The sequence below is a fragment of the Camelus dromedarius genome, chromosome 12, assembly GCF_036321535.1.
Source record: "Camelus dromedarius isolate mCamDro1 chromosome 12, mCamDro1.pat, whole genome shotgun sequence".
NCBI classification, from domain to species: Eukaryota; Metazoa; Chordata; class Mammalia; order Artiodactyla; family Camelidae; genus Camelus; species Camelus dromedarius.
Genome location: NC_087447.1, coordinates 3,261,244 through 3,286,587, shown reverse-complemented (window position 1 = coordinate 3,286,587; position 25,344 = coordinate 3,261,244). Strand labels below are relative to the sequence as shown.

General features: G+C 51.5%; 1 protein-coding gene across 5 annotated transcripts in view; it reads left to right on the top strand.

Moving 5' to 3' along the window:
* PPFIA1 (PTPRF interacting protein alpha 1) overlaps positions 1 to 25,344 on the top strand; it is a 77,216-nt gene that overhangs the window by 34,419 nt on the left and 17,453 nt on the right. For 4 of the 5 annotated variants that reach the window (XM_031448148.2, XM_031448147.2, XM_064492022.1 and 1 more), the window contains exons 5-19: positions 378 to 452; positions 813 to 914; positions 1,046 to 1,267; positions 2,824 to 2,970; positions 4,258 to 4,392; positions 5,600 to 5,683; positions 7,623 to 7,754; positions 9,051 to 9,113; positions 10,158 to 10,237; positions 10,622 to 10,757; positions 13,521 to 13,744; positions 15,812 to 16,043; positions 20,814 to 20,965; positions 21,779 to 21,951; positions 22,409 to 22,490. In XM_031448148.2, the coding sequence (XP_031304008.1) occupies positions 378 to 452; positions 813 to 914; positions 1,046 to 1,267; positions 2,824 to 2,970; positions 4,258 to 4,392; positions 5,600 to 5,683; positions 7,623 to 7,754; positions 9,051 to 9,113; positions 10,158 to 10,237; positions 10,622 to 10,757; positions 13,521 to 13,744; positions 15,812 to 16,043; positions 20,814 to 20,965; positions 21,779 to 21,951; positions 22,409 to 22,490 (2,039 nt within the window). Of the gene's footprint in view, positions 1 to 377; positions 453 to 812; positions 915 to 1,045; positions 1,268 to 2,823; positions 2,971 to 4,257; positions 4,393 to 5,202; positions 5,278 to 5,599; positions 5,684 to 7,622; positions 7,755 to 9,050; positions 9,114 to 10,157; positions 10,238 to 10,621; positions 10,758 to 13,520; positions 13,745 to 15,811; positions 16,044 to 18,109; positions 18,140 to 20,813; positions 20,966 to 21,778; positions 21,952 to 22,408; positions 22,491 to 25,344 lie in introns of all 5 variants that reach the window. The other variant, XM_064492023.1, reaches the window with a different exon arrangement.

Here is a 25,344-nt window from a genome sequence, read left to right as displayed (position 1 = left end):
AATTGGGTAATATAATTTATTTAGAGGGAAGGTTTTTCTTAAACTTAAAATCTAAAGCTGTTGAGGGGGAGGGTACAGCTCAGTGGCAGAGTGTATGCTTAGCATGCACGAGGTCCTGGGCTCAATCCCCAGTACCTCCATTAAAAAAAAATTTTTTTAATTAAATGAATAAATAAATAAACCTAAGTACCTCCTCCCCCTGCAAAAAAAGAAAAAGGAAAAAAGAGCTACTGACAAGCAGGTTTTCTTGACGTTAACATCAATGAAAGAGACTAAAGGTATCCTGTTATGTTATATTACAGTAACTGTATTAGGATAACTATACACTAAGAGTTAAATTAACACACATACGGTAACTCAGCCCCTTTTATTTTCAGGTGAGAGAGCGATTACGAGTAGCACTTGAAAGGTGTAGTTTGTTAGAAGAAGAATTAGGTGCCACCCACAAAGAGGTAAGCTTGATAAATCATCCTGTAATTTGATTGGGGTTTAATTTGTGTCCCTTAATCAAACAAAAAAAAGCATGAAGACTAGTTGTGGATGTCAGATGTCGTTTAACTTTCTGATTGAGGACCAGCCCATGTGAGTCGTTGCAGAGTAAGCCAGGCTTTCATTTCAGAGTTGCCGAGTCTCTTAAGTGCCCGCTGGTTCAGCGGACGATAGTCCGACGTTAGCAACCTGGCTGTGTTCGGGGTGGGTAACATCGCCCCGTGTGTTTTCTTTTTACACTGTTTACAGTTTACAATTGTGTTTCTCCAAGTGGAGTTTTGCTACTTGTTTCTTTACTCTCATATTCCACTTTTTGGTTTTAGCTAATGATTCTGAAAGAACAGAATAACCAGAAGAAAACACTAACCGACGGGGTGCTTGACATAAACCATGAGCAGGAAAGCGCGCCGAGCGCAAACGGAAAGGCAAGTCGCCGGCCCTCTCTCCGTGCGGCCCTGGCCGGCAGGAGTCAGTTGTGACTTTTCGCGTTTCTCGGGAGCTCATTCTCTCCTCGCTCACCAGACGGGGCTGTCTAAGGATTCCTTTCCCCCACTAGAGATCGTCCGATGGGTCTCTCAGTCACGAGGAGGACCTTGCCAAGGTGGTGGAGCTCCAGGAGGTCATAGACAAGCAGTCAAGAGAGCAGAGCCAGATGAAGGAGCGCCTGGCGGCCCTCTCCAGCCACGTGACGGAGCTGGAGGAGGACCTGGACACCGCCCGGAAAGACCTCATCAAGTCTGAAGAGATGAACACGAAGCTGCAGCGAGACGTTCGCGAAGTGAGTGGCCGTAGCAGGGTTGGTGACGCCATGGGGCTGAGTGTGTGGGCTGTTTGGGTTCGATGGCCCCTCACCTCCCACCCCCGTCGCCTCCACCTTGGGCTGGTGTGTAAGTAAGAGCAGAGTAGAGCAGTCCTGGGGCTGATTGGCTGTGTCCCCCGTTGTGTGGTCAGTCTCCTCTCCCTGAGGTCCTCAGAGGCGGGGAGGCCTGGTCCGGCTGCGGCGCGACGTGGGGCCGGCCCTGCTCCTGCGCTGCGCCGCGGCCCTGTCGCGCCTGGATGCGCGTCCCTCGCTTCTGCCTGTTTTGGGCTGTCTGGGCTCAGGCTTCCCTCTGGTGCACGGGGTTCCCCCAGCGGGACTTGTGCCCAGTCTGTGGGCTCTGTTCGGGGGCGGTGTCGGGCGTCTTCCGCTTTTCTGACCTGCCTCGTGTGCTGCGCCTTGAATGAGTAAATGGCGCCGAGTGTCGGTGGTCAGACAGAGCGGGGTGAAAACGCACCTACGTCAGATGTCACAGATGCTCACCTGTATGATCGGCACTCACCTGATTGATGAGAAACCACCTAATTCTCACTGTAAAAGTGAATGAGTGCTGGATGCTTCTGGTGCCTCTCTTGTCAGTGTCACCTCTCCTTTATGAATAGGCAACCCCCCATCCCCCCCACCCCGTGAGACCACCACAGAGAGAACCCCTTATGTATGCATGCAGAGCAGTTTTATTTTCTGTTTAGCAGCTTGGTGTGAATAATCAAAACAAAAGTCCTTGCATGTATTGCATAATCTACATTAGTCTTGGGCGACAGTAGGAGACTGTGTGGCAGAGTTTAATATGCAGAGAAACTTGGAAATTTTTTTGACTTGTCACTTTTAATACTAAACTTTGCTAACATTAGTTACATAGCAAACAGGGAGGGGCCTGGAATGGGCCTTGAGCGTGGGGCACAGGAATTGCTCTAAGTAGAGAGTTCTGGTCGTGGTATCAGCGTTTGATTCTGGGTGATGAAATTTTGCTTTAGAATGTTGCTTCCAGTTATATTAAACTTTGACTTCTGTTTCTATTTGTTCGTATTACTGCTTTAATTTTCTGGTAATTGGATGAGCTTCTATCCGCCTCTTACCTGACAAAACAAGACACTCACTGTTGGATCTGTTGAGGGGCCACTCGCTGTCCTGGGTGAAGTCCACTTGAATCGTGAGGCAAACAGAGGGCCTGTCTTCGTGGCAGATACCTTCACCTGGAATTTTTGCAGTAGTGGGATATTTTATTATACTTTTTTTGTGAAATAATATATAGAAAAGGATAAGCTTTGGTAAACTGAGCGGCTGGGCATAGCATTAAGACAGATGAGTGCTGATCATGCAGGTGAACATTTGTACTTGATGTAGGTGTGTTTTCATTTGCCTTGGAGAAGAATATTGGCCTCTCTGTCAGTTTAATTTTGAGGACACTAACTTTTTATTTGATTTGAAAATTAGGATTTAGTCCACCCTTTTCTCTCTCAAGTGTGTCAGTGTGCTACCTGTTACTCACCTGTTGCCCTCTGATATGCCCGATGCAGGCCATGGCCCAAAAGGAGGACATGGAAGAGAGAATCACTACTCTTGAGAAACGCTACCTCGCAGCACAGCGTGAGGCCACCTCTGTGCACGACCTCAACGACAAACTTGAAAATGAAATTGCAAATAAAGATTCCATGCATCGACAGGTAGTGGTTTTATTGAACTCTGTCTGGCTTTTATTGATTAATGATGTTAAAGACCTTTTCCCGTGACTTCCATGTTGGAAGTCAAGCCCCAGTGGTCTTTTCATGACCTTGGAATGTTACTCTCACAAGTGTGGGTGACTTCAACTTACAGGTTCTACTTACTTAGGATTTGGTTGAACCATCTTCTGGAGCTACACTCCTGATTCTTTTCTTCTGTTTTAAGTGAACAGTAATCTGTTGCTTGTTAGCATTTTTACCAAAAGAGCAGACAGTGGCAAAGAACATCAAGGCAGCTGGCTACCCCAGTTAGTCACTGGGGTCAGCGTGATAAATGGCAGATTTAGAAATGCAGCCTCAGTAAATTTTGTGCCTCCTGTGGTTTGGTGAGCCATGCTCGCTCTGTTTCAGTGTGGTCTCAGGTAATCAAGGGTTAACCGAACGCCCAAATCCACTTCTTAAAAGTGAAATGAGTTTGTCTGATATGTTATGAATTATATCATTAGGCCCAAAATAAAGATAAAAAATAAAATACTAGAAAGCCATCAAAATTTATAGTGTGGAATGGTGTGCAAAATAATGACAGTAAAAGACAGCTCATACTACTACATGTGAGGATTTTATTTTCTGAGCGTTTTAAAGCATAACATATCATGTGTCTGTGCACACAGAGGTGAGTGCGCACAGAAGAAAGAAGAAAAGTGCTTGGGGACATGGTAACCTCTCAGGGACCTGAATTTAGAGATGATTTATAATTTTTTTTTAAACTCTGTATTTTCTACATTGAAATTTTTTAGAGTAAGAGGATTTTTTAAAAAGAATAATCACACATTCACCAAAACAATGTGCCTGGCGTTTTGTTAGGCGCACTGTCAGAAGGTCAGTGTTTCAAAGGCGGTGAAAGCTGTGTCGTGGCTTACCTGCCCGGCGGCCTGCCGGGGCAGCGTTGCCTTCGACGCCGAGTCTGATGGTTTTTAAAGAAGGGTTAGTCCGGTCAGTGAGAATGAATAAGCTTCCACAGAATTGTCTTTTAAAGACTTCTTTGGAGGTATTTAGGAAAAGCAGATACTTTGGCAGGAGATGTTTTGCATGTTGAAATCAAGCCCAGGAAAGTGGGTGCGTACTCCTCACAGAAAGAAAAATTTTGCTCCAAAGCAGCTGCCAAAGCTGTTGTTTCCTTCGGGACTAATTTGGAAGACACCTGCGTGTAGGTTTTGTTTCGGTTTATTGAACATGGAAACGAATGGCTCGCAGGTTTGCCCGGTTTGATCCTTGGCTCTCATTTCGCAGACTGAGGACAGAAACCGCCAGCTACAGGAGCGGCTGGAGCTGGCGGAGCAGAAGCTGCAGCAGACCCTGCGGAAAGCGGAGACGCTCCCCGAGGTGGAGGCCGAGCTGGCCCAGAGGGTGGCCGCGCTCTCTAAGGTGCTGCCTTGGCTCGTGCTCGGGGTCAGACGGCGGGATTTGGGTCTTGAACATGACATGTTCATGTGCCTTGTTGTTCTTACGTCCTTGCGCCACGAAATAGCTCAGACTGGTTCTCAGTGCTGCTTTGTCTGGCATACGTGTAAGATGTCAGGCGTCATCCCCTTTTTTGTCATCCCTGAGTTGACCCTCCAGTTTTGCCACGTGTGCTGTTTGTGCCCCGTGCGCGTCACCTGAGGGAGAGCCGCTGCTGCTTAGAGCTGTTTAAGTGGCAGAGCGGAGCGCGGGGCGGAAGCCTCGTGTGGAAGACAGGCTTTTTTTTCTCAGAAATAGGGAAGTCCCGTTCTCTCGGAAGGACAACCAGAATAAATCTGTAATAAACACATTTTAAGTCATTAATTCGTTTGTTCAGCGAGTGACGACTGCCCTCGCAGCCCTCAGACCCCTGCCCCGGGGCGGCCTCCCACCGGCACAGGGCCGGCTCGGCTCACCCTCGCCAGCGGCAGAGCACGGGCCAGCGGGCCATCCGGCCTTCCTGGGCCTAGAAGGGGCTTCCCCTGCGCAGCCAGCGGGCACCGGGCAGGCACGGAGGAGCCGGCCCAGGCCTGTGCTGGCTCCTCTGTCAGGAGTCGTGTTTTGCCGCCTGGGGCTTGGCGAGCTGCTGGCCCTGGGGCTGGGTGCCGGTGCGCACAGGAGCCAGCTCCTCGCCCACAGCTGTCACAGAAGCACTGTTTCCTCTTTGTGATCTGCGTTTAAAGTCCTGGTTTCTTCTCTCCCTGTCGTCTCTCCTGCCCCTGGTCGGCCTTGTAGTCTGACCTTTTGTCCTCTGGAAACTCCGCTGCTAAGGAGGCTAAGCGGTGGGAACTCGCCCCCCAGCCTAGGAAGGTAGCCTGTGCGCCTTGCTCCCCTGTGCCTGCCGCTTTCCCGCTTGCCCGGCTGCCTCGCCGGCACCTGTCCGAGGTCGGGGCTCAGCCCGTCGATGCGGGCCCGGGGCGGGGGCAGGAGTGCATCTTCCCTCCCACGTCGGCCACCGCCGCGGTCCAGCACCCGAAGCCGCGTGGACGCGGGGCTGGTGGAAGCCCGAGCTCTCCCTCTCACGGGGGAGCCCGCACGTGGCATGTGGTGCTTGTCGCTCGAGCAGTGGTCGCTGGCTTGTCGTCAGCGGGGTGCAATTGTCAGCTAGACTGACGCTGTTCCTTGCTGACAGGCGGAGGAGAGGCATGGCAACATTGAAGAGAGGCTGCGCCAGATGGAGGCCCAGTTAGAGGAGAAGAACCAGGAGCTACAGCGGGTACGTGTCTGGGCACGAGGCCGAGGCCAGCTCGAGCCGGGGTAGGGGGTTGGGTGTCCATTCTCTGAACCTGTCGCATGTGCTTAGCTGTTGCCTCGCCTGTGAGCTGCCTCCACTCCATGACCAGGTGTAAGGCGGGTAGGAAACTTGCCCATAGACAATGTGCAGGGGGTAGGGGTCCCCATGGCCTAGAAGGCTGCTTGCTGCTCTGCCTAGGAAGTTCCTGTCAGGAGGCGCTACAGGTACAAGCGGAACCCGACGGGTGCCCCCAAGACAGGCCCGAGGTGCTGGCCTGGGGTCTCCCTGAAACGCAAGAGTAACCACATCATCCTAGAGGATGAGCCTGCCTGCCTGGGGTGTGGCTCTGGAGTCCCCAGTCCAGGTCATGGGCCTGATCTCTGTCCCCAGATGCCACGTTACTACCCCCGGCACAAAGGTGTCTGTGGGGAAGGCTGTTCTGAGCGCCAGGAAAGCCGTAGGTGAGCTGGGATACAAAAGAGTGTTCAGAGAATGTGGTGGTGGAGCTCCACATCAGGCCGGTCCTGAGAGCGCTTTCCCTGGAACGCTTGGTCACATGTCAGCACGGAAGAATCATCCAGGAAACAGAGCGGATGGTCATCCATGTCCGGCCGGCACTCAGCCTGTAACATCAGTACCGTCATCACCAGAGACCTGTGCTCTTGGCGTGGCCCGCAGGGCCTGGACCAGGCGCTCGCAGGGGTGACGACTCGGCGCCCCTCGGCGGGTTGCGGCTCATGCAGCCCCTGCCTCCCAGCACACGCCCCCGCCCTTGGGCAGAGGATCAGATTTTTACTGATCTAGGGACGCACTTCATTACTTTGAGAACTGGCTCGTGGTGGCCGTTGAGATCAGGGTACTGTTCATCACTAATGCAGTTCAGAGTAAATGCTTTAAGTCACCTTGCTTTGAAAGTATTTGAAAGCTGAGACCTGACTGTGGAGAACTGGGTCTCTTCCAGGTGGCGGTGGCTGCTGTGTGTGGAGTGTGGTTCTGAGTGCTTTACACGCAGTCCTGCAGCCGCCTGGGAGGGAGGGAGGGGCCAGCACCCACGGTGCACAGATGGGGAGACCCAGTGCATGGAGGGGCTGAGGGCGTTGGCAAGGCCTCATGGGTTCCCTCCTCCTAACTGGGCAGCGTGGCTGGAGCACACACCTGAGCCCCGTGCCGCACTGCCCTCCACCTGGGGGGAGCCCTGAGCACTGCGATGACCCACTCGGGTGACCCGCCGTGACGCGGGCTGCTGTTAGCACTTCCTGTCCCCTCTGTCCACTTCCCTTTTGTGTTCCTTCAGAATGTGGGATGAAAACAAGCTTTTTAAACCATGAAATTGATGCTAATTTTATAAAACACAAACTTACCAACTTTGTTACTACATTTCAAAATTACTTAGCATAATTTCTAGTCTCTAATATGTTATCGTTACAGAAAATTCAACTGATGTAGGAGTATAAAGAAAAACATGTGTGAACATCTGATTTTTTTTTCCAAAATGAATTTTTTTACCTTTTGCTTTGTGAACTGAATTCATTTTACCCCCTCCATCCAGACCCAAGTCTCTGTTTACGTCCTGGGAAATTCCTCCACCAGTGTGTGTAGAAGCTGGTGCTCTTAAAAATATGCTTATTTCTGCACAAAAGCTGCTCCCTGCGTCCAACTGACAGCTGATGACTGGTGACGTTCCTCAGGCCCCATGGGAGCTTCGTTTAACAGAAGCAGTGGGGGGAACATGGTGACGTGTGATGTCTGGAGGACTGGTGCCTGTGTTTCTCCACACCTGTGAGTGGGTTCTGGTGATCCTGCAGGAGGACGCTGGTATGGCAGCAGGGAGCAGCGGCCTGGGAGTGACTGTCCTTGGCACTTTGAAAGCAAAGATCATGCTGTCCTTGAAGTTTGTGAGTTTTTGTTTTTCTTGTTTTAGGCAAGGCAGAGAGAAAAAATGAATGAAGAACATAATAAACGTTTATCAGACACTGTTGACAAGCTTCTTTCAGAATCTAATGAGAGGCTTCAGCTTCATCTGAAGGAGAGAATGGCTGCTCTGGAAGACAAGGTGAGGTGTCCCCGTGTCACTGGGGGTCCCCCTTACAGAGAGTGCGTTTGTGCTCTGTGCCTGAGGAGTGACGCATAGCGGTGGCCAGCGGCCGTCACACACAGTAGATTCTTCATGGAGGAGGAAGTACCAGCTGTCATCCACTCCCCGAGTTAACCGACACCCCTCATGTCCTGCCAGGTTGTGTGTGTGGGGAGCTCCGGAACAGGAGTGGGGAAGCTGTCTCTATAGAGGCTGGAGAGTGAGTGGTCCAGGCTTTTACTGGTTATGAGTGACTGAGTGAAATAGCTTGTGCTAATCGGGAGCTAGAGCGACAGCAGCCGCGGACGGCACACAGAGGAGTGGGTGGGCTGCGTGCCGGTGGAGTGTGACTGCAGAAATGGCGGTGAGTCAGCTTCGGCCGCCGGGCCCTGCTTTGCCGTCCCCTGCGGTGGGATCCTTTTTTGGGTCCAGCCCTTGCCCCTTCGTTGCACTGGTGTTGGAAGTCGGCTTCTGTCTCTTTTACGTGGTGTCACCTGAAGGGTTTAATCAGCTAAAAACAAACACTCGCACAGCCAGCTCCTGCCTGCTCTCTTCTCACCTGGTTTGGAGAATGTCCAGGCGCGGACTCGGGCTGCTGTCCCCATGGACCCGCTTGAGCCGTAAGCAGAGCAAAGGGGTGTCAGAAGCTATGTCAGGGAAGCTCTGATGAGCCGTGCTTGGATTCAGGCTTTCAGAAAACCTGCCCAGGTGCACCCGTGTCCTGCAGGATGAAGCCCAGAGCCTTCCCTGGGGTTGGCACCTGGGGTGACCCTTGTTTGAGAGAGACCAGTGGTGACCTCTGATCACGGGACACCTCTCATTTGACACAAAGCCCATTGTGAAATGCGTGATTAGAGACCCCATAGGGCCGTCACCTCAGTTCCTCCCTGGTCAGTGGGCCGGCCTGGAGGTAGGAATATTTTTGTCTTAGATTTGAGTCTTACGTCTGAAACACGTGCCAGGTTTCCCCAGTGACCAGTGAACTGCACAACCTGAAAGCTGGTGCAGTTTACCAGATTAAACTCATGCCATAAACTTCTATCTAGAGAATCTGTCAGTGAAGAAGTAAATTTCACGTGTACAGATTAGTGCTGACACTGCCCGTCCGCGTGGTTGGCATTCACTCCGTGGGAGCGTGACACGCTGTCTAGTACATGCACACAGTCCCTGTCTTTTCTGCAGTGCTTTGTGATTTTAAACAGAAGTATAGCCGAATTGTATTATGTGGAACATTTTTAAGAATGAACACTAAAGGACTATTTATATGTTTTTTAGAATTCTCTCATACGGGAAGTTGAAAATGCGAAAAAGCAGTTAGAAGAAACGCAACATGACAAGGTACTTAAATCTCTGAATCTTTTAGAAGTCTGCTAGGAGCTGGACTGAGCCGGGCTCGTTGTTGTAATTACTGCAGCTGTCTGGCAGAAGCTGCGTTACGTTTTCTCTAGGCTGGTCCTCTCTGTAAGGTGTGTAGCGCTCTCGGCTCTGCACACCGGGCGCATGTGTGTGGAGCCGGGCGCATGTGTGTGGAGCCCGGTGGCTGTGTGCGCTCCAGGGTTCCGAGTCCTCCCTGGGTTCGTCTGAGAGCACCAGCATCAGCCTTCCGCCCGGAGGTGCGCGGCCCTGCAGAAAGATGCCTCGAGCCACGTCGTAATCTAGAATTTCCTCGTAGCCATGTTTGAAGCAGTGAAAAGAAGCAGGCAAAATTAATTTTATTTAATCTGATGTAGTCAAAATGTTCTTTTATCATGTAGTTGATATCGAAGTTAATGAGCTACTTGACTGTTTTTTTCACTTGAAGTCTTTGAAATCTCCCGTGCCTGTCACAGTCGTGGCCCATCTCCATTCGGGCTGGCCCCTTTCCAGGTACCTAGTGGCCACTCTAGTGGACAGTGCAGATCTGGAAGGTTACTGGGTGACTCCAGAAATGTATCAGTTTTCCTTATTGTTTTACTGGGTACAGAAATGAAGTTGGGCGGACAAATGATAAGTGTGTGAATGTGTGCTCGATGTAGGACTGTTAAAAATAATCAGAGAGGTCAGTGCAGTAGCCGGTGACTGTTCCTCACATCCCGCCACAGAGTTCTGCTTCTCTCTGCAAAATGCGTTATTGTTAAGGCTTGGTGTTTATCGTCTAACAACTGTCCTATGACCTAGATATAACTCCCTGTTCACTAGGATTTATAAAGTTATTTTGGTGGTTTGAGTATTTGTGTTTGCTCTAGGACTCTTAGCAAAAATTTTCTCAGAATTAAAATGTTGGGTATTTATAACTGCTAATGTGAACTGTTATGGTTATGTTCAACATGTGAGCACACTGGATGCAAGTAATTTGAATCCTGGAAGAGATGGCTGCCACGTGTGTCATTTGCTGTTTTGTAGGACCAGCTCATACTAAACCTGGAAGCGCTGAGAGCTGAGCTAGACCAGGCGAGGCTGAGAGGGGTTCCCCTTCACCACGGGTATGGCGCTCAGCAGGTCACACTGCATTTCGACACCTGCCGTGTGGGTACCAGGGCAAGCCGTTGGCTGTATAGACGGTGTGACTGGATGTAGCTCGTGGTCCGACATCAAGGATCCTGTAGCTTAGTGGCAGGCAAGAGGGGCAGGTCAAACTCCGTTCCACAGGTTAGATCCTGGTGCTTCGGAGCGTGGTGGGCACATCACTGACAAAGCTCAGAAGCACCGGCGGGCAGCGGGCTGCTGGGCGGGCCAGTGAGGGGGGTGCCCTTCTTGGAGACCTTGCGTGTGAGGTTACTTCTCCCCACCTTGACCGGGTCTGACTTGACCAGCAAAGCAAGTTCACTTTTCTTTTAATAACGATCTTTTTCTCCCCCGTGTTTCAGCCGACCCCACTTGGGCAGCGTCCCGGATTTCAGGTTCCCGGTGGCGGACGGGCCCGTGGAGCCCTACAGCGGCAGCGCGGTGCTGCGGCGCCCGCAGAAGGGCCGGCTGGCAGCGCTCCGAGACGAGCCTTCCAAGGCAAGGGCCCCGTCAGCGTCAGTCGCCGCTTTCCTTGTCCTGCGATTTTGGGGCTGTTTTGGAGCAAAGGCGTTCGTTGCTAGGTCGCTTTCTCTCCCCTCCCCATGCTGTTTTCCTTTCTCTAGCTAAGTGTTTACTGACTTTTAAGGCGTGCATTTTTTTTTTAAAGAAGAAATTCTGATAAAATATGACCTACTCAAGTGCAGCACAGTGCTGACTATACTACAGTTTTGAAGTAGTAATTAAGAGTTAATGAATACACATGTGCATCGTCTTTTAGTGGGAAGGATTCTCATTTGGAAGTTTAAATACTTTCACATTTTTGTCTGTTTTATAGTATATATTTTCATGTATTTCTCTGTATTTTGAGCGCCTATATTCAGTGAACAGCTAATGTGGGCCAGGCGTCATCATAGACCTAGGGCTATGGCCGTGGATAAAAACCAGACACAGTGCCCTGAGTGCACGTGCCATTCTAGTGGGAGAGACAGCAGTAAATGAGAAGTCAGGTCAAGTCTGGCGTGTGCGTTAGCTGCCGTCACTATGTGTAAGTCACTACAGAGCTTAGTGGCTTAGCAGTGCATGCTGAGTGGGTCTCGGTTCTGTGCACTCGGGAGCATCCCAGCGGGATGGTTCCGGCGCGAGGCCTCCTGGGGTGGCCGCCGCTGGAAGGCTCAGCTGTGGCTGAACGGTGCCCTCCAGACTCACTCAGCTGGTGAGGGGACCTTCTTCTGGGCTGGCTTTCCTTAAAACTCACTAGGGGAGAGAGGAGGGGAACGCCCCAGAGCCTTTTACATCCCAGTTTTGGAAGCCACACAGCTTCACTGCCACTGCATTCTGTGTGTCAGAGTGAGCTGCTAGGTCCTGCCCTCATTCGTCGGGGCTTGGGGGGAGGAGCCCCTCTGCCTCTTGAAGGGAGGGGTATTAAAGAATTCACAGACGTGTTTTTAAACCACCATGTCAGATGGTAATAAGCAGGGAAGGGAAACTGGGGGTACCGCAAGTTGGAGAACGAGGAGGGGATAATAATTTTAAACAGAGTGGCCAGTGAGGTATCACCAGAGGGAGACATTTAGCAGAGACCTGGAGAGGGGAGAGAAGGAGCCACTTGGAGGTGAGAGGTCATGACAGGAAGCTGGGCTGATGGATCGGTGTCGGGTGCAGGAGAGAGAGGTGGGCCAGGGGCCCAGGGCTCAGTTTTGAGCAGCTGAAGGACAGAGTCTGTTTCCTGCAATGGGGAGCCTGCGGCTTTGGGGAAGGCTGGGAGTTGGGCCCTGGTCCTGCTCAGTAGACAGGCCTATCAGATGTCCAAGAGGACGAGTCAGGTCGACAGTTGGCTATTCCAGCCCAGACCCGAGAGAGGTCCCAGCTAGAGATGGACTGGGGGTCATGAGTGTGCAGATGGTATTTAAAGGCCTGCAAGAAGATGAAGTCACCAAGTAGGTGCCAGCGGGTAGAGAGATGAGGTCCAAGGATAGAGCTGCCAGGCACCCCAAAATTCAGAGGAGGACAGGGAGGTTGAGAAGGGGCAGCAGGAGATAGAGGAGGAAACCTGGGGAGGGCGGGGCCTGGAGCCAGGGGAGCGAGATGCTTGGGGTAGCAGGGAGCATGAGGAAGGGTGAGGAAGGAGTGGGTTCGGTAGTGGGTTTGATGGGCACTGTGGAGCAGCTCTGCTGGAGGGGGCGCACGGCCTGCTTGAGCTAGTGGAGACCTGGAAGAAGTGGGTGGAGACGGAGTACAGGCTGCGCTTGGGGAGCAGAGAAAGGCAGTGGTAGCTGGAAGGGGATGTGCAGTCTGTTGTGTTATGTTGAGGAGGAGGAGAGAGAAAACGTTCTGAGGCTGATGGGAATGAGCCAGTAGAAAGTTGATTGGCCGGAGAGGAGGAGGAAGGATGGCAGAGGATCCTGGAGTGAGTCGGCGGGCGGCGGGGATGGGGGTCTAGCTGTGGGGAGGGGTCCTGGGAGGGAAGACCAGGTGCAGGGGCACAGGCCCCGGGGCTTCTCGAGGCTCCTGCGGTTGCTGTGATGTCGTGTCTGGGAGGTGGGAGCAGGACCCTGGGCTGAGAGAGAATGGGAGGGAGGGTTGGGGCAGCCCCAGAGGAGAGGGGGCCACACCTTTCATATCTGTTCTGATGACAGACGCCCTCCCTTCGGAGGGGGCTTGGGCTCAGCGTAGATGTGCCTTTTCTCCGTGAGTTGCAGTCCCTGAAGGCCCCGTCTGCAGCTCCGTGTCACATGCCCTGAGAAGAGAGCTTGTAGGGCTGGCCCTGTCCTCCGTTCTGCTGCCGCTGCTGGCTTCTGCCTGTGCTGTTGCCTTAAAAGAGGGGACTAGGAACCTCCCAAAACTCAAGTTGTGTGTTACTGGATGACACCAGTAAAAGCTGTGGCCAACTGGGGAGCTGGTAGCTTTGGATCCGATTAATTTTTTTACTTCCCTTTAGCGTGGCTGATTGTGGCACAGGTGTTATTTTTGTACTTAGTTTTTGAGTTCTGTTTCTGACTTGGTCAGTCCAGCGTTATAAGTAACGTCGTACAAGTTCCTCCCATCCACGTTAAAGCTTGGATGCCACCGGGCATTCTAAGAGAGAGATCATCCTCCTTTCCTGTTCCTTAAACACTGCTTTTTGCTTAATAGATGTCAGCAGCTTATCACTGTGGCCCATTTTTCCAGAATCGTTTGGGCTTCTGTTTAAAATCTTTATGCTCCTGGAGGATCTGAGCTGCTGTGACCGTCGCCGTTGAGACACGGGCCTCTCCCCCACAGGTGCAGACCCTGAACGAGCAGGACTGGGAGCGCGCGCAGCAGGCCAACGTGCTGGCCAACGTGGCCCAGGCGTTTGAGAGTGATGTGGACGTGTCTGACGGCGAGGATGACAGGGACACGCTCTTCAGCTCGGCCGCTCTGCTGTCGCCCAGTGGGCAGGCCGATGCACAGACGCTGGCCATGATGCTGCAGGAGCAGCTGGACGCCATCAACAAGGAGATCAGGTGGGCACGGGCGTCTCTGCGGGGTTGGGTCGCACTTGTGGTCGTGCGCGGTGCCAGGGGTGCAGGCGTCATCTCTGCAAGGTTGGGTTGCACTTAGATAAGTCTGGAACAGGTCCTGTGAGTATCTTCTGAATGTTCCATGACGATAAAACTGACTTCAGTTGTCTTTTAAGATTATAAGTTCTGAGATGACCCTTAGTGATAAAACTCAGTTGACGAGGGCATCCTCTCCACAATTGTGGTCTGGGTAATGTTTGTGTGAGAGCTTGCAGAATGTGTTCCGTCCCTGCCCCAAAAGCTGATGCACAGCTGGGGAGAGCTGCAGGGCATACAGGGCCCACCCGTGACGCTCTGGACGCCAGACCAGGGCCCACAGGTTGGGCGGGCGGGCAGGATGCAGAGAGCCGAGACCATGTCAGTCCAGGTGCAGAGGGAGGTGTGGCGTGGGCTGGGGTCCCCTCCCAGGGCAGGGCCGGATGCAGGCTGAGTGACGGGAGAAATGCCCATTGCGGGGGCAGGTGTAAGAGGAGCTCCGGAGGATGGGGGGCACTCTTTGGCAGCACTTCCCTCCAAGTGAGCCCCGAAGAGGGCGAGGTGCCGAGGTGGTGTCCACTTGCGGCCCGTGCGTCCTCTAGCACTGAGAGGGGTCATCCCAGGTGTCCCTCGGAGCCTCGTGTTTTCAGGGGTGGCGCAAAGCCGCCAGGAACAGAAAGCTGGGGGTTTCGGGTTGGTAGAGTCTCACTCATACTTGGATTTTGCTATATGGAATTAACTTAATGTGAAAATTGTTCCATTGAAAGACAGGGATCAAAGGATGTGTGTTTGAGTATTTCAACATATTTAAGATGTTTTCCTGAGAAACCCTCTTAGCAGCTGTAATAGTTAATTTACAAAACAATTGACCAGCTGTGGAGTAGAATCCAAAGGATGGCCTGTGTCATCAAGAGGCCGTGGCTCTGGGCGCAGCAGGGTGACCAGGCGCCTGAGACCTGCCCTGGGTCAGACCTGACGCAGCCACACGACCAGTCCTGAGTCCCCGTGAAGCTGCCACAGGCCAGCGGATTGGACAGGGCTGCCGCCCAGGGTGTGCTGGTCCTGTTCCTGCTCCTGCCTGGGGATAGCAGGAGGTGGAGACAGGCGCAGGGTGAGCGTCAGACAGCGAGGAGCGGGCGGCTCCTTAGAGACGGGCTGTCCCTGTGCAGCGTGGAGGAGTCTGACAGGTTCCTTCCCATCCCTGTGGGAAATGCAGAAGGGCTGTGTACTTCAGGTTTTATTCCTATGGTGCGTTGCTGGGCAAAAATGGTTTTTCCTTATGCAGCAAGTTGACCTGATAAAATGGAAAATTCTATCCACTGACTTGTCAATAATAAAAAAAATACTTTCAGGATGTATATGTAGAATTTAAATTGGGAAGGTTACTACAAGGATCTTGTGTTTTAATATAAAAATAATTACTTGTATAGTCAAATATTTGAACTGCTGTTTAAATATCCACTATACACTAGGGTAGAAGAGCAGTTATCTTGAATTTTAAGTTAATGCAGCGTGGTTGACATGAATCCAGAAATTCAGATGAGTCTGGTAGAGAATTTCATCAAATAACACTTCTGTTCAAATTAACCTTTAAAATACTCAACTCAACATTTTCGTCTAGTCTAGACTTCAGTGTTTAGAAATTCCTAATTGCTTTGCTTTGTGAGTTGGTTTTTTTTTAATTATTATTGTATCAAGAGCTCCCAGTTTCTAGTTGAAAAAATTGATAGACGTGCAGCTTTGCTCCAAGGCTCGGGAAGGTGAGAGTCGTAAGATGCAGGTCCCCCACTAAGCACAGTAAGAGTTACCATCCAGGCCCGTCAGAATTTTAGTGTAAGTTAGGGAAATGAGGCGTGAGTGACTAGAAGTAGCTTTATGAGGCTCAGTGGTAACTTGTGAATTTGACTGTATCATGAAGGTAAAAAGTGGGGTATTTCTGCAGAGATGTTGATCTCTCTGGTTGCTGGTTGTGAGCAGATGCAGGTTTGTCGTCCGTTTGCTGACAGAGGAGGAGTGACGGTTTGTTTCGTCTAGGTTGATACAGGAAGAAAAGGAGAACACAGAGCAGCGGGCAGAGGAGATCGAAAGCCGCGTGGGCAGCGGGAGTCTAGACAGCCTTGGTCGTTTCAGATCGATGAGCTCCATTCCCCCGTACCCCGCCTCCTCGCTCGCCGGCTCCTCCCCGCCGAACAGCGGGCGGTCCACCCCGCGAAGGATCCCGCACAGCCCGGCCAGGGAGGTGGACAGACTAGGTATCATGACTCTGGTGAGTACGCCTCCCCCCTGCCACCGCCCCCACGCGCCCCAGTTAGCTCTTGAACAGGGTGGTGGGCCTTTTGTTTTAACCCAGAAGAAAATCAGGTACAGTTGCTGTGCTCAGAGGTTCCAGACTTTAAAACCAACTGGTGTTTAATCAGTTAATGATAGCACAGTGACGGGCTGACTTGACCGTTGGGATGGCCAGCTTAGCTTGTCACCGTGACCTCGGGTGACTTCGGGCAGGGGCCTGCGTGGCCCAGCAGCTGCAGGCGGAGGGTTGTCGTCTCCTGGAACAGGCAGTGTGACAGGAGAAAACACAGGCAGTCCTCGCGGCAGGAGGGAGGTGCATTGAGAGCCTGCCGCCCGCCCGCACGAGGGTGCAGGGCGCACAGCCGGAACGGGCCAGGCCACTCCTCGCGCCCGCTCCACGTGGGAGGCAGGTGAAGGCCGCGGGCTTGAGGCACCCAGGGAGGCAGCCGGGCCTCTTCACTCCCCAGCGTCTGGAAAGGCCATGACCTTACGATTTCTGGTGACAGAGTGCAGCTCAAAAGCGCGTGTCATAACTTCTGAGTGTGTTTAGTGCAGGGTTTGTGGGCACGTTGCTGTTTACTGCATGAAACCACGTTTACAACATTTTGCCTTCTAATTGCACTTCTTTTTTCTGTGTCTACCTATTTTCATTTTAGTTGCCCTGTTGGCCAACACATAATTAAATCAGCTGTAAATCATGTTAGTGGCACATGAAGTGGTACTAGTCCATTTGTGGTGTTTTGACATACTGTTTTTGTAATTCACCTCATTAACTCATTAGCTAATATTTACAACTCTGACAGCTTCGTTTGTGGCTTCATGCTTAATTGCTTTCAGAGAATTTATGAAACCCGTTGTGTTTTTCCTTGTCTTTGTGATTCTGCACACTGGCTGACAGTGTCTGCCGCCATCATTGGTTTTGATCTCCCATGTCATCCTTTGTTTTATTTTAATTGTCAGTCCAGACCCCAGCCTCCCCAGCCCCCAGGTCTGTAGTTTATTCCTCCAGCTCCTTCCTGGTCCCCGCCCCCCCCCCCCCACCGTTATAACTCCCTCCCACGCCTGCCCTGGCCACTGCGACGCTGTGGTCTCAGTGTGTCTGTGCCTGGTCGTGGCTCATCAGTGGGGTTTCCGCTTTGTCTTCATTTCTCATTGAACAGTGTCTCCCCGTGGCAGTAAGTTTTCATTAGCGTGTCCCTGGGTAACAGGTATGGTTACAGGCATGCTGTGGATGGAGCAGAATGTGTTTACACAGACTGTGTATGGCATGTGTCATTCATTCATGAGGGAAATGTTTCTTGCATAAAGAAGCCACCACCACAGGCAGGATTAATGGACACGTGACACTAATAGTATACTTTCTGGTTTTGGTGCCTGTATTTAAAACTAAATCTCATCTACTTACTGAACGTATACAGTTAATGTCTTTAATGGGCTTTAAAATTAAATTACCTTCTGTGAGTCATAGAGTGTAAAGACCCCACTGCTGTTACGCTCGCTTTTGTTACATATTTACACAGGGCGCCTGCTTTAATCAGTAAGTTTATTTTGAGAAGTTTTAACTCAGATTCTAGGTAAGGCTCTTACATTCATGCCCAATAGGTGGTTAGATCTGTTCAGTGTTAAGATAGGTATTGCGGTAACTTCCTCATCAGTTAGGGTGATACTTGACAGTGCGACTTGTGTTTTATTAAGAAAAACTAAGTTACAGAGAAGCTTGGCTCAGACTGGGCAGCTAGGGCCCTTTGTTGATCCAGAATGCCACAACTTAATAATCTGAGTTACGTTGTAATAGAATTACATCTTCCTGAGTAATAACTTATACTGTTTCTCTAGTAAATCTTAAACGGCTTATTATATTTAACTTTTGTAGTCAAAGAATGTTCTATTTCCAGTCTACATTTTCTCTAAATCTGATCTCACTTTTATGTGTTCTGACATTCTCTTTTTAATATATTTGCTTGTGCTGATTCTTGGAACTTTTAACTTCAAAGTGTACAATCAATCTGGTTTTCTCTTCATTTCTTTGCATGCATCTGTCAGCCTAGTGATTTAAGGAAGCATCGGAAAAAGGTAAAATACTTTGTGATTTAACATGCCTTCGTGTCTCTGTGACGTGTTGAAGAGTATCTGCCGTTTCATGGCAGCAGACGCCACGTGGTTGTGTTCTGAGGAGTGCTGACATTTCAATGGAAACGTTGAAACTTACCCAGCACGTAACACGTGCTGATGGCTGTTGGAAACAGGTCATTCACTAGTGGTTTTATAGAACATTGGGACACACGTAAGAGTTTGCCCCTCTCCCACCTGTTTGCCTTCTAATCGTCGCATGTTTATGTATAACAGGCAGAGTGTTTTTGAGAAAGAAATTACTGAAGCAGAACCATAGATGTTAGGTTTGGGGAATGCCAGTTTTAATCATCACAGGTAGCAGCGTGTAGTGAGCGCTTGCTGTATGCCCGGCACGACCCCACGAGCATCCACACGAGGTGCGGATGCTGTCGGCCCCTGCGTGACAGAGGCCGGGCGGTGGGCTGGGGCCGCCCAGTCAGGAAGTACTGCGGTGTGGGCTCGGCCGCGTAGCCACGTCAGCACCCGGCCGCTCTCTCTCCAGATGCTCTCGCCTCCCTCATGGCGTCCCTGACAGAGGGAGCTCGAGGCCTCTGGTCCTCACAGATGGCCCTGGATTGGGCCTCCCTGTTCTTGGAGAAAGCACAGTGCGTTAAGGAACAGACTTGTTGACCAAGACATCTTCCTCATGACAGTCACGCTCCAGTCCCTGGTCTGTGCCCTGTATGGAACCTGCTCGGGGTGCCCTTGTAGCGCGGACCCCACGGGCCCTGCGCTGCCCTTTAACCAAAGCGGTTCAGTGCAGTGAGCAGGGTGGCGCCTGGGGAGCCCCTCAGCTGAGTCCACCGTTGCATGAACTCTTGGGCTCCAGTCCCCCTGTGCCACCGATGGGCTTGTGACCTAGCCGTGCTGCTCGCCACCGTGTGCCCTGCTTGCTCTCCTGTTAGGCGCAGATTGTGATAGACCTGCGCATGCCGGGGTGGCCACGCTGTGCCAGTCTGCACGGTCTGCTGGCGTTGAGGTGCGGAGCTCACTCCCGCAGTGAGACACAGCCCTGCTGACCTGTGTTTGTATTTCCCTTGGTAACAAGACCTGTTCAGTGCAGGAAGTGGTGTGTTGACTTCCATCCGGGTGGGACAGCCTGCTGCGTTGCTTGTGGTGTCTTGAGCTCGCTGACTGGCTGCGTAGAGGACCTTGTTCTGGGTGTGCGTGTGCGTATGCGTGGAGGGGACCAGGCACCGTGCAGACCTGTCTCCTCCTCCGAGTCGCTGGTGTGTGCCGAGAACCCTCCCAGTTTCCTTGCAGCTTCCCGTCGGGCCGTGTCCTGGGGGTGCCGCCAGGGGAGAGGGCCGCCAGGCCGGGGAGCCCCAGGGCTCCTTTGGGAAGTGACTTGCCGTGTTAGCTGGGCCCTTAGGCAGCTGTTAGTCTCCGTTGAGTCGACGGTCAACTCAGACTCAGTGTCGTTCCCCTGACCTATTCTCTGTTGTTTTTTGATTTTTATAAGTGATTGTTTTGACTTGAACTTGAGATTTGTCCCTGTTGCAACTCATACTGATAACATCTAGCCCTTGGAGCCGCTTGCGGCCCGGTGGTTGTCGCTGGAAATCAGGAGCGGGTGCACAGTTGGTCCAGCTGTGGCTTAAATGAGTGCGGCTCCATTTTGTGCTGATCCACGTGGTTGTCACCAAGCCACCGTGGGGCTGCAGTGGGTCGCTGTTCTTTACAGAATCCCATTCAAAAGTGTGGGCTGGCTGCTCGGGTCTCTGTTTACACAAATGCTTGCCGTGCATGTTTCATAAAACCCAGCCTGGCTTAACCACAAACCCCACATTTGTAAGTAAGGCCTGTTTGGACCTGGAAGGGGTTAATCTGTCCCCCATTCTGTGACCACCACCCTGCTTCCCACACCCACATTCCATTACAAACAGAAAAACTAGGCGCCTTAAAGACCTATTAATGAAGACCTCGGGTTACTCTATCTAAGCTGTATTGAACAAATTATCTAAACTGCATATATAAGCACTCTGTTTATAACCTCCAGTCTAAACATCATTGAGAAATACAAGCCAGATGCACGTGTGTTCGGGTGGAGGGGTTAGAGCTCTTTCCACTCTTTAAACCGTTGTTTTAGGGTCTGGTAGTTGGCATCTAACCAAGACCAGTGCTGGGTCATGGTACAAGCTATTTCTATTTTCCCTCAGACGGAGAGGTCTGGACGGCTTTGCCCACGAGGCTTCTTACCCTTGCTAGTGTTCTCCTCTGAAGTGGCATCAGGCGATAAACACATCCCTCCTCTTCATCGGGGACGGTCAGTGCCACCCACAGATGGTGGAGAGTCGGTTTCAGGCAGGGCTCAGGTCTCGGCTGTCCTCAGGGCGGCGTGGGGCCCGGGGGGCAGAGCTGGGGGCTGCTGTCTGGTCTCCGCACTCCCTCCAGTGCAGGCGGGCAGGACTCGGCTCTGCTCTGTGCTCCCTCTGCTCCACGGTCCTGCCTCTCATGAACAAGACAGCCCCTTCAAAGGGCATCAGGCTGAAACAAGGCTTTTTGTCCCTGGCAGAAAGCACAGCTAGTAGGTTTCCAAGTAAGTTCGTGTTTATAATGTAAAGCCTGTGTGCTTTCTTTCCGTGTGTGTCACCGCCTGCTGTTGACTGACTTCGCATTCATCTCGCTCCCTCAGTTGCCGGCTTCCCGAGAAGAGGTACGAGATGACAAGACAGCCATAAAATGTGAAACGTCCCCGCCTTCGTCCCCACGGCCCCTCCGAGTGGACCGGCTGCACAAGGGGGCGCAGCACACGGTCAGCCACGAGGACATCAGGGACGCGCGGAAGTAAGGGGCCGGGTCTCCTCGAGCCCAGCGTCAGGGAGCCTGGTCCTCTCTTGTTGGGGGGTGGTCAGGGGGCCCGGCCCTGCTGTGGGAGTGGAGCACAGTCCAGCAGAGATGCGTGTCTGTCTGGGCAGAGTCCATTTGGAGAGAAAAGAGTTAAATGATGTCAGCAACTGTAGAAAAGCTTTACTTCTTCCGAGTCCACAGACTGGCTCCTTTGGGAACGTTCTTTGTATTCTTGGGTGGAGCACTGGCCCAGCACGGGGATGTTTCTCATGGTTCCCTTGGCAGGACTCAGTGCCCCCGGACACACTCTTGCCCTCTTTGAGCTGTTAAAGAGTTCCAGCCCATTCTTACCGGTTCACCGAGCGCTCCCTCTCAGGAAACCGTTACTGACAACCTCCTTTGTCAAACCACCGCCTGTTGAGCTTTTGTCCCAAACCAGACAGCACTGGGTAGAGGGCACCCGTGTTAACCTCTGCATCACCTCTGCGGCAGTGCCCAGGGCTCCTGCACGGCCAGGGTCACGCTCGGGGCAGTGGGAGCTCCCGCCTTTGTGGGGGCACCTTCTCTAGCCGAGAGGCTGCCCCGAGGTGGGGTCGGCGAGCTACCGGCAGCAGTCTCCGTTGTGCTCTCCCTGGGAGCCTGTATCTGTTAGCGTCACGTGTTTGGTGAGGGTTCGCGTGGAGGAGACTTGTGGTGGTTGCTGTGAGGTCTGCAGCGGGAGTGGTGAGTGTGTGTGCTGCTCTGGCTCATGCGAGTGGAATGTTTTGTTGTGTGAGGGCACTTACTAAAGATCATTTTCTGTCCCCAAAGCTCGACAGGCTCACAGGACGGCCCCGTGAGCAACCCCAGCAGCAGTAATAGCAGCCAGGACTCGCTGCACAAAGCCCCCAAGAAGAAGGGCATCAAGTCGTCCATCGGCCGCCTGTTTGGCAAGAAAGAAAAGGGCCGGCCCGGGCCCATCGGCAAGGAGGCACTCGGACAGGGTCAGTGGTTTCCTGCAAGGTCCTGACCGTCTGGAGCGGGGTGGAGGCTGCCGTATGTGTACCTACTGTGTGCCCCCCCATTGTTCCCACATGGTTCCTTTCCTATGAGCTTGGTGCTCTCTGGGACCCAGAGCTACAGAGGCGCACGGCTTCTCAGCAGGTGCACACACGAGCCGGGGGCATGGTTAACATCTGTTTGCTTGAACGACTCAGCCTTTTCCAGATGTAAAGGTTCACTGCTTCTCGAGCATTTTTGGGCCCTTGTCATCTAATCAGAAAGTTCGCCTTTAGAATCTTTTTCACTCTACCTGCAAATCCTCTTACCTTCAGCAGGACTTGTTAGCATATGAGGTTACTGAGCCCATAAAACTAACCACCCCGCAAAACCCCTAACTTGGCGACGTTGATTCTCTCACAATATTTTGACCACTCTGCTTCCTCATATCTGGTGTTTCAGAGACAGAAAACTCATCTCCAGATGCCTTGGGACTCAGCAAATTGGGAGGACAGGCTGAAAAAAATCGTAAACTTCAAAAAAAGTAAGCTTTTTGTTTTTGTCTGTCTCCCTGAATGTTTTTCAGTTTCCTAATTTTTCACTAATGCTCATTTATTAAACCTAGTATCTAGCTTTGTATGTATATTATTATCTGAAAGCTTAACCTAAAGCCTTTATTAAATTATACTTTTTGGAGGACTTTGAGCATCTCTAAAATTTGGAAAGGACTCACACTTGGGTTCCCAGTCTACTTTGGAAAGTTGTCTCACAAGGACGTGTGTGGTTGAGTCCGGTTCAGCCTTAGAGCATTTGAATCTGAATCCTGGCTCTGGTACACATTAGCTTCGGTGCCTTGGGCAAGTTCCTTAGCATCCCTGGGCTCCAGTTTTCTCATCTGTAAGATGGGGTGATAGGAGTCCATCCCTCATGGGGCATTAGCTCCACACCCACGTCTACATAAACATACGAAAGGCAGGCCGGACAGTGCCAGCACGTCCTGAAGTCTGTGCAACTGCGCGTCTGACCACAGCTGCTGCGGGACCTTGATCACCCGCCTTCAGAGATTCGCTGTTCATGCTAGTCGTCTACCAGAGTATTCACTAACTGTGGTGCCCTTTGTTTTTCCTCCTCTGGTAGGTTTTGTATTTTTATCTTAAATACAGTTTTAGTTTTATAATCTGTTTATTGAATTTTAATTCTGAGTTGCCACGATCCTGAAAATATGTGGTAACAGTAGGGACAGTCTCCACAGAGGAGCCCAGGCACTGCGATGCCCCGGGGTCAAGTGCAAAGGGTCAGTGTGCGCGTGTCTCTGGGTCCAGAGGCATTTTCTGATTCAAACATGTTGTGTGTCAATGGACCGCATCTAAAACCAGAGTTAAGTGGATGAGCTAAATAGTCTGAGATGCTCCCAGTCAAGTGACAACTGAAAAATAAAATGGAACACTCATCTGAACCACAAAAGAGGCAGCTCGTAGTCCAAGAGGTGAACACTGACCTGGACGGTGGGGACGATGATGACAAGGTAACACTGGGCTTTGAGACTGGGTGACACTCGGTGGGTCCGTGATAAACATGATGGGGGAGGTCATCTGGCCCCTGTCAAGTGCCTTGAGGAACTGTCTCAGGAAAAGGGGCTCGAGGGGCTGGTCGTGTCCCAGGTCTCGGGCAAGTCCCTGGAACGCGCCTGCCAAGCGAGGGTCCTTGGCTTCATGCGGGAAGGAATTCAGGAGCGAGTCATAGTAGGGTGAAAGCAGGTGGATGCAGAGTGCCGGCTGGCTCAGGAGACTGAGGCCCCAGGTGCGGGGTGGTTAGTTTTATGGGCTCAGTAACTTCATATGCTAACAAGCGGGAGGATTCTTCCCACTACTTTGGGGAATTGGGCCCCACCCACATTTTGGTCTGGGGTGGTGTGTGTCCTGTAGCAGCTGGTGTGTTACGTGAACGTGTCATGAGGCTCAGGGTCACCAGACGTCGAGTCTCCCGCCGTCTTGGGCTTAGTCGGCTCTGACGAGTTTTGGTCGTATCCTCAATGGCTCTGCTCTGTCTTTTCACGGTTGTGCCCTGCTCCCTTCCCTCCTGTCTCAAAACCTTCCGTGGTCTGGAACCAGGGCCTCCAGACACTGACCCCCAGCATCACCCGTGAGCCCCAGGGACCCTCTCCCCTAGAGGCCAGTTTGCCTTTAGCCCCCGGAGCTGCCTGTTGGCTTTGCTTTTGTGAAGTCTGCCTCATTTTAGTTCTCGTCTCAGAAATCACCGTTGTTTCGCCCAGCACACTAGCCATTATGTTTCGGGCGCAATGCTGTTGCTTCTGTACGAATGTTTCTGTACGGTGCCGTACGAATACTCAGTCTTTGGTTCCCTGTAAATGGAAGTTTGTAGAAACCACTTAACAGCAAAGTTTGATTTGAATGTTGCTATCTTTGAACTGAATAAAAACGTTTTAAAGTAACTTGGGTGATTGCCATTTGGCCATGTGAGACTCAGGGTTAGAACGAGGCCCTTGGCTCCTGGAACCGTGCCAGGGAAGTTTGTCCCGGGACTTTGCTCCTGTGTTTTACTTCACATCTTCATACTTGGGTGATGGAGACAGTCAGGTTTTTGAGTGCCCACGGGTCCTCCCACCCCTCTGCTCCCAAAAGTTTGTATTTCACATGGGATCAAAGGTAGTATAAATTGGCCAAAATGTATCACTGTGTTTTCTGTATTTATTTTGTAATTCTTAGGAGATATGCTTGAGTACTCGGCTATATGAGAAATACTTCATTGGGTTATTTGCCCCCACATGTGATTAAATTTCACGTGCAGGGTGCTTGCGTGTGTGTGCACGTGCACTCATGTATGCAAGTTTCTCTGGAGCCGTGATGTTCAAATTGAACTTCTCACTGTCTGTTGCCATAGCTGAGTGGGTAAGAGCGGCTTGTTCTCTGCTCCGGGGTCATGCGTGCCAAGTTCTAGAACGTACGAGTAACTTAACAGAGAACAATTCAAAGTCGGAAGGTTATCTGACGACAGTGGGTAATTTTAGTTCTGTCAGTTAACCAGAGATGAAATTGATGGGGGAAAATACTCTGTTTACAAATTTTTTAAAAATATTTGAGTTTTCCAGAAAAAAAGGTGTCATTCCAATGCAGTTTGATATCGACGGAGTTAAAGGTATAGGAATCGGCATACATTTCCCTGGAGTGTTTTCTTTTTATTAGCCCTTGATTTATCCCAAAGGTGTTCTTTCAACTGCTAAATTTACACAGCCAAGTACATTCACTTTCAGAGCATCTTCAAGAATTGGTGAAGCTCTGATTCTCAAATTCTGTAAAAACCACGTGAGAACACGGTGGGCACTAGGTGTGACACTCCTGGGTGTTCCTGACATCAGCCCCGTGGGAAGCCGTGGCCTG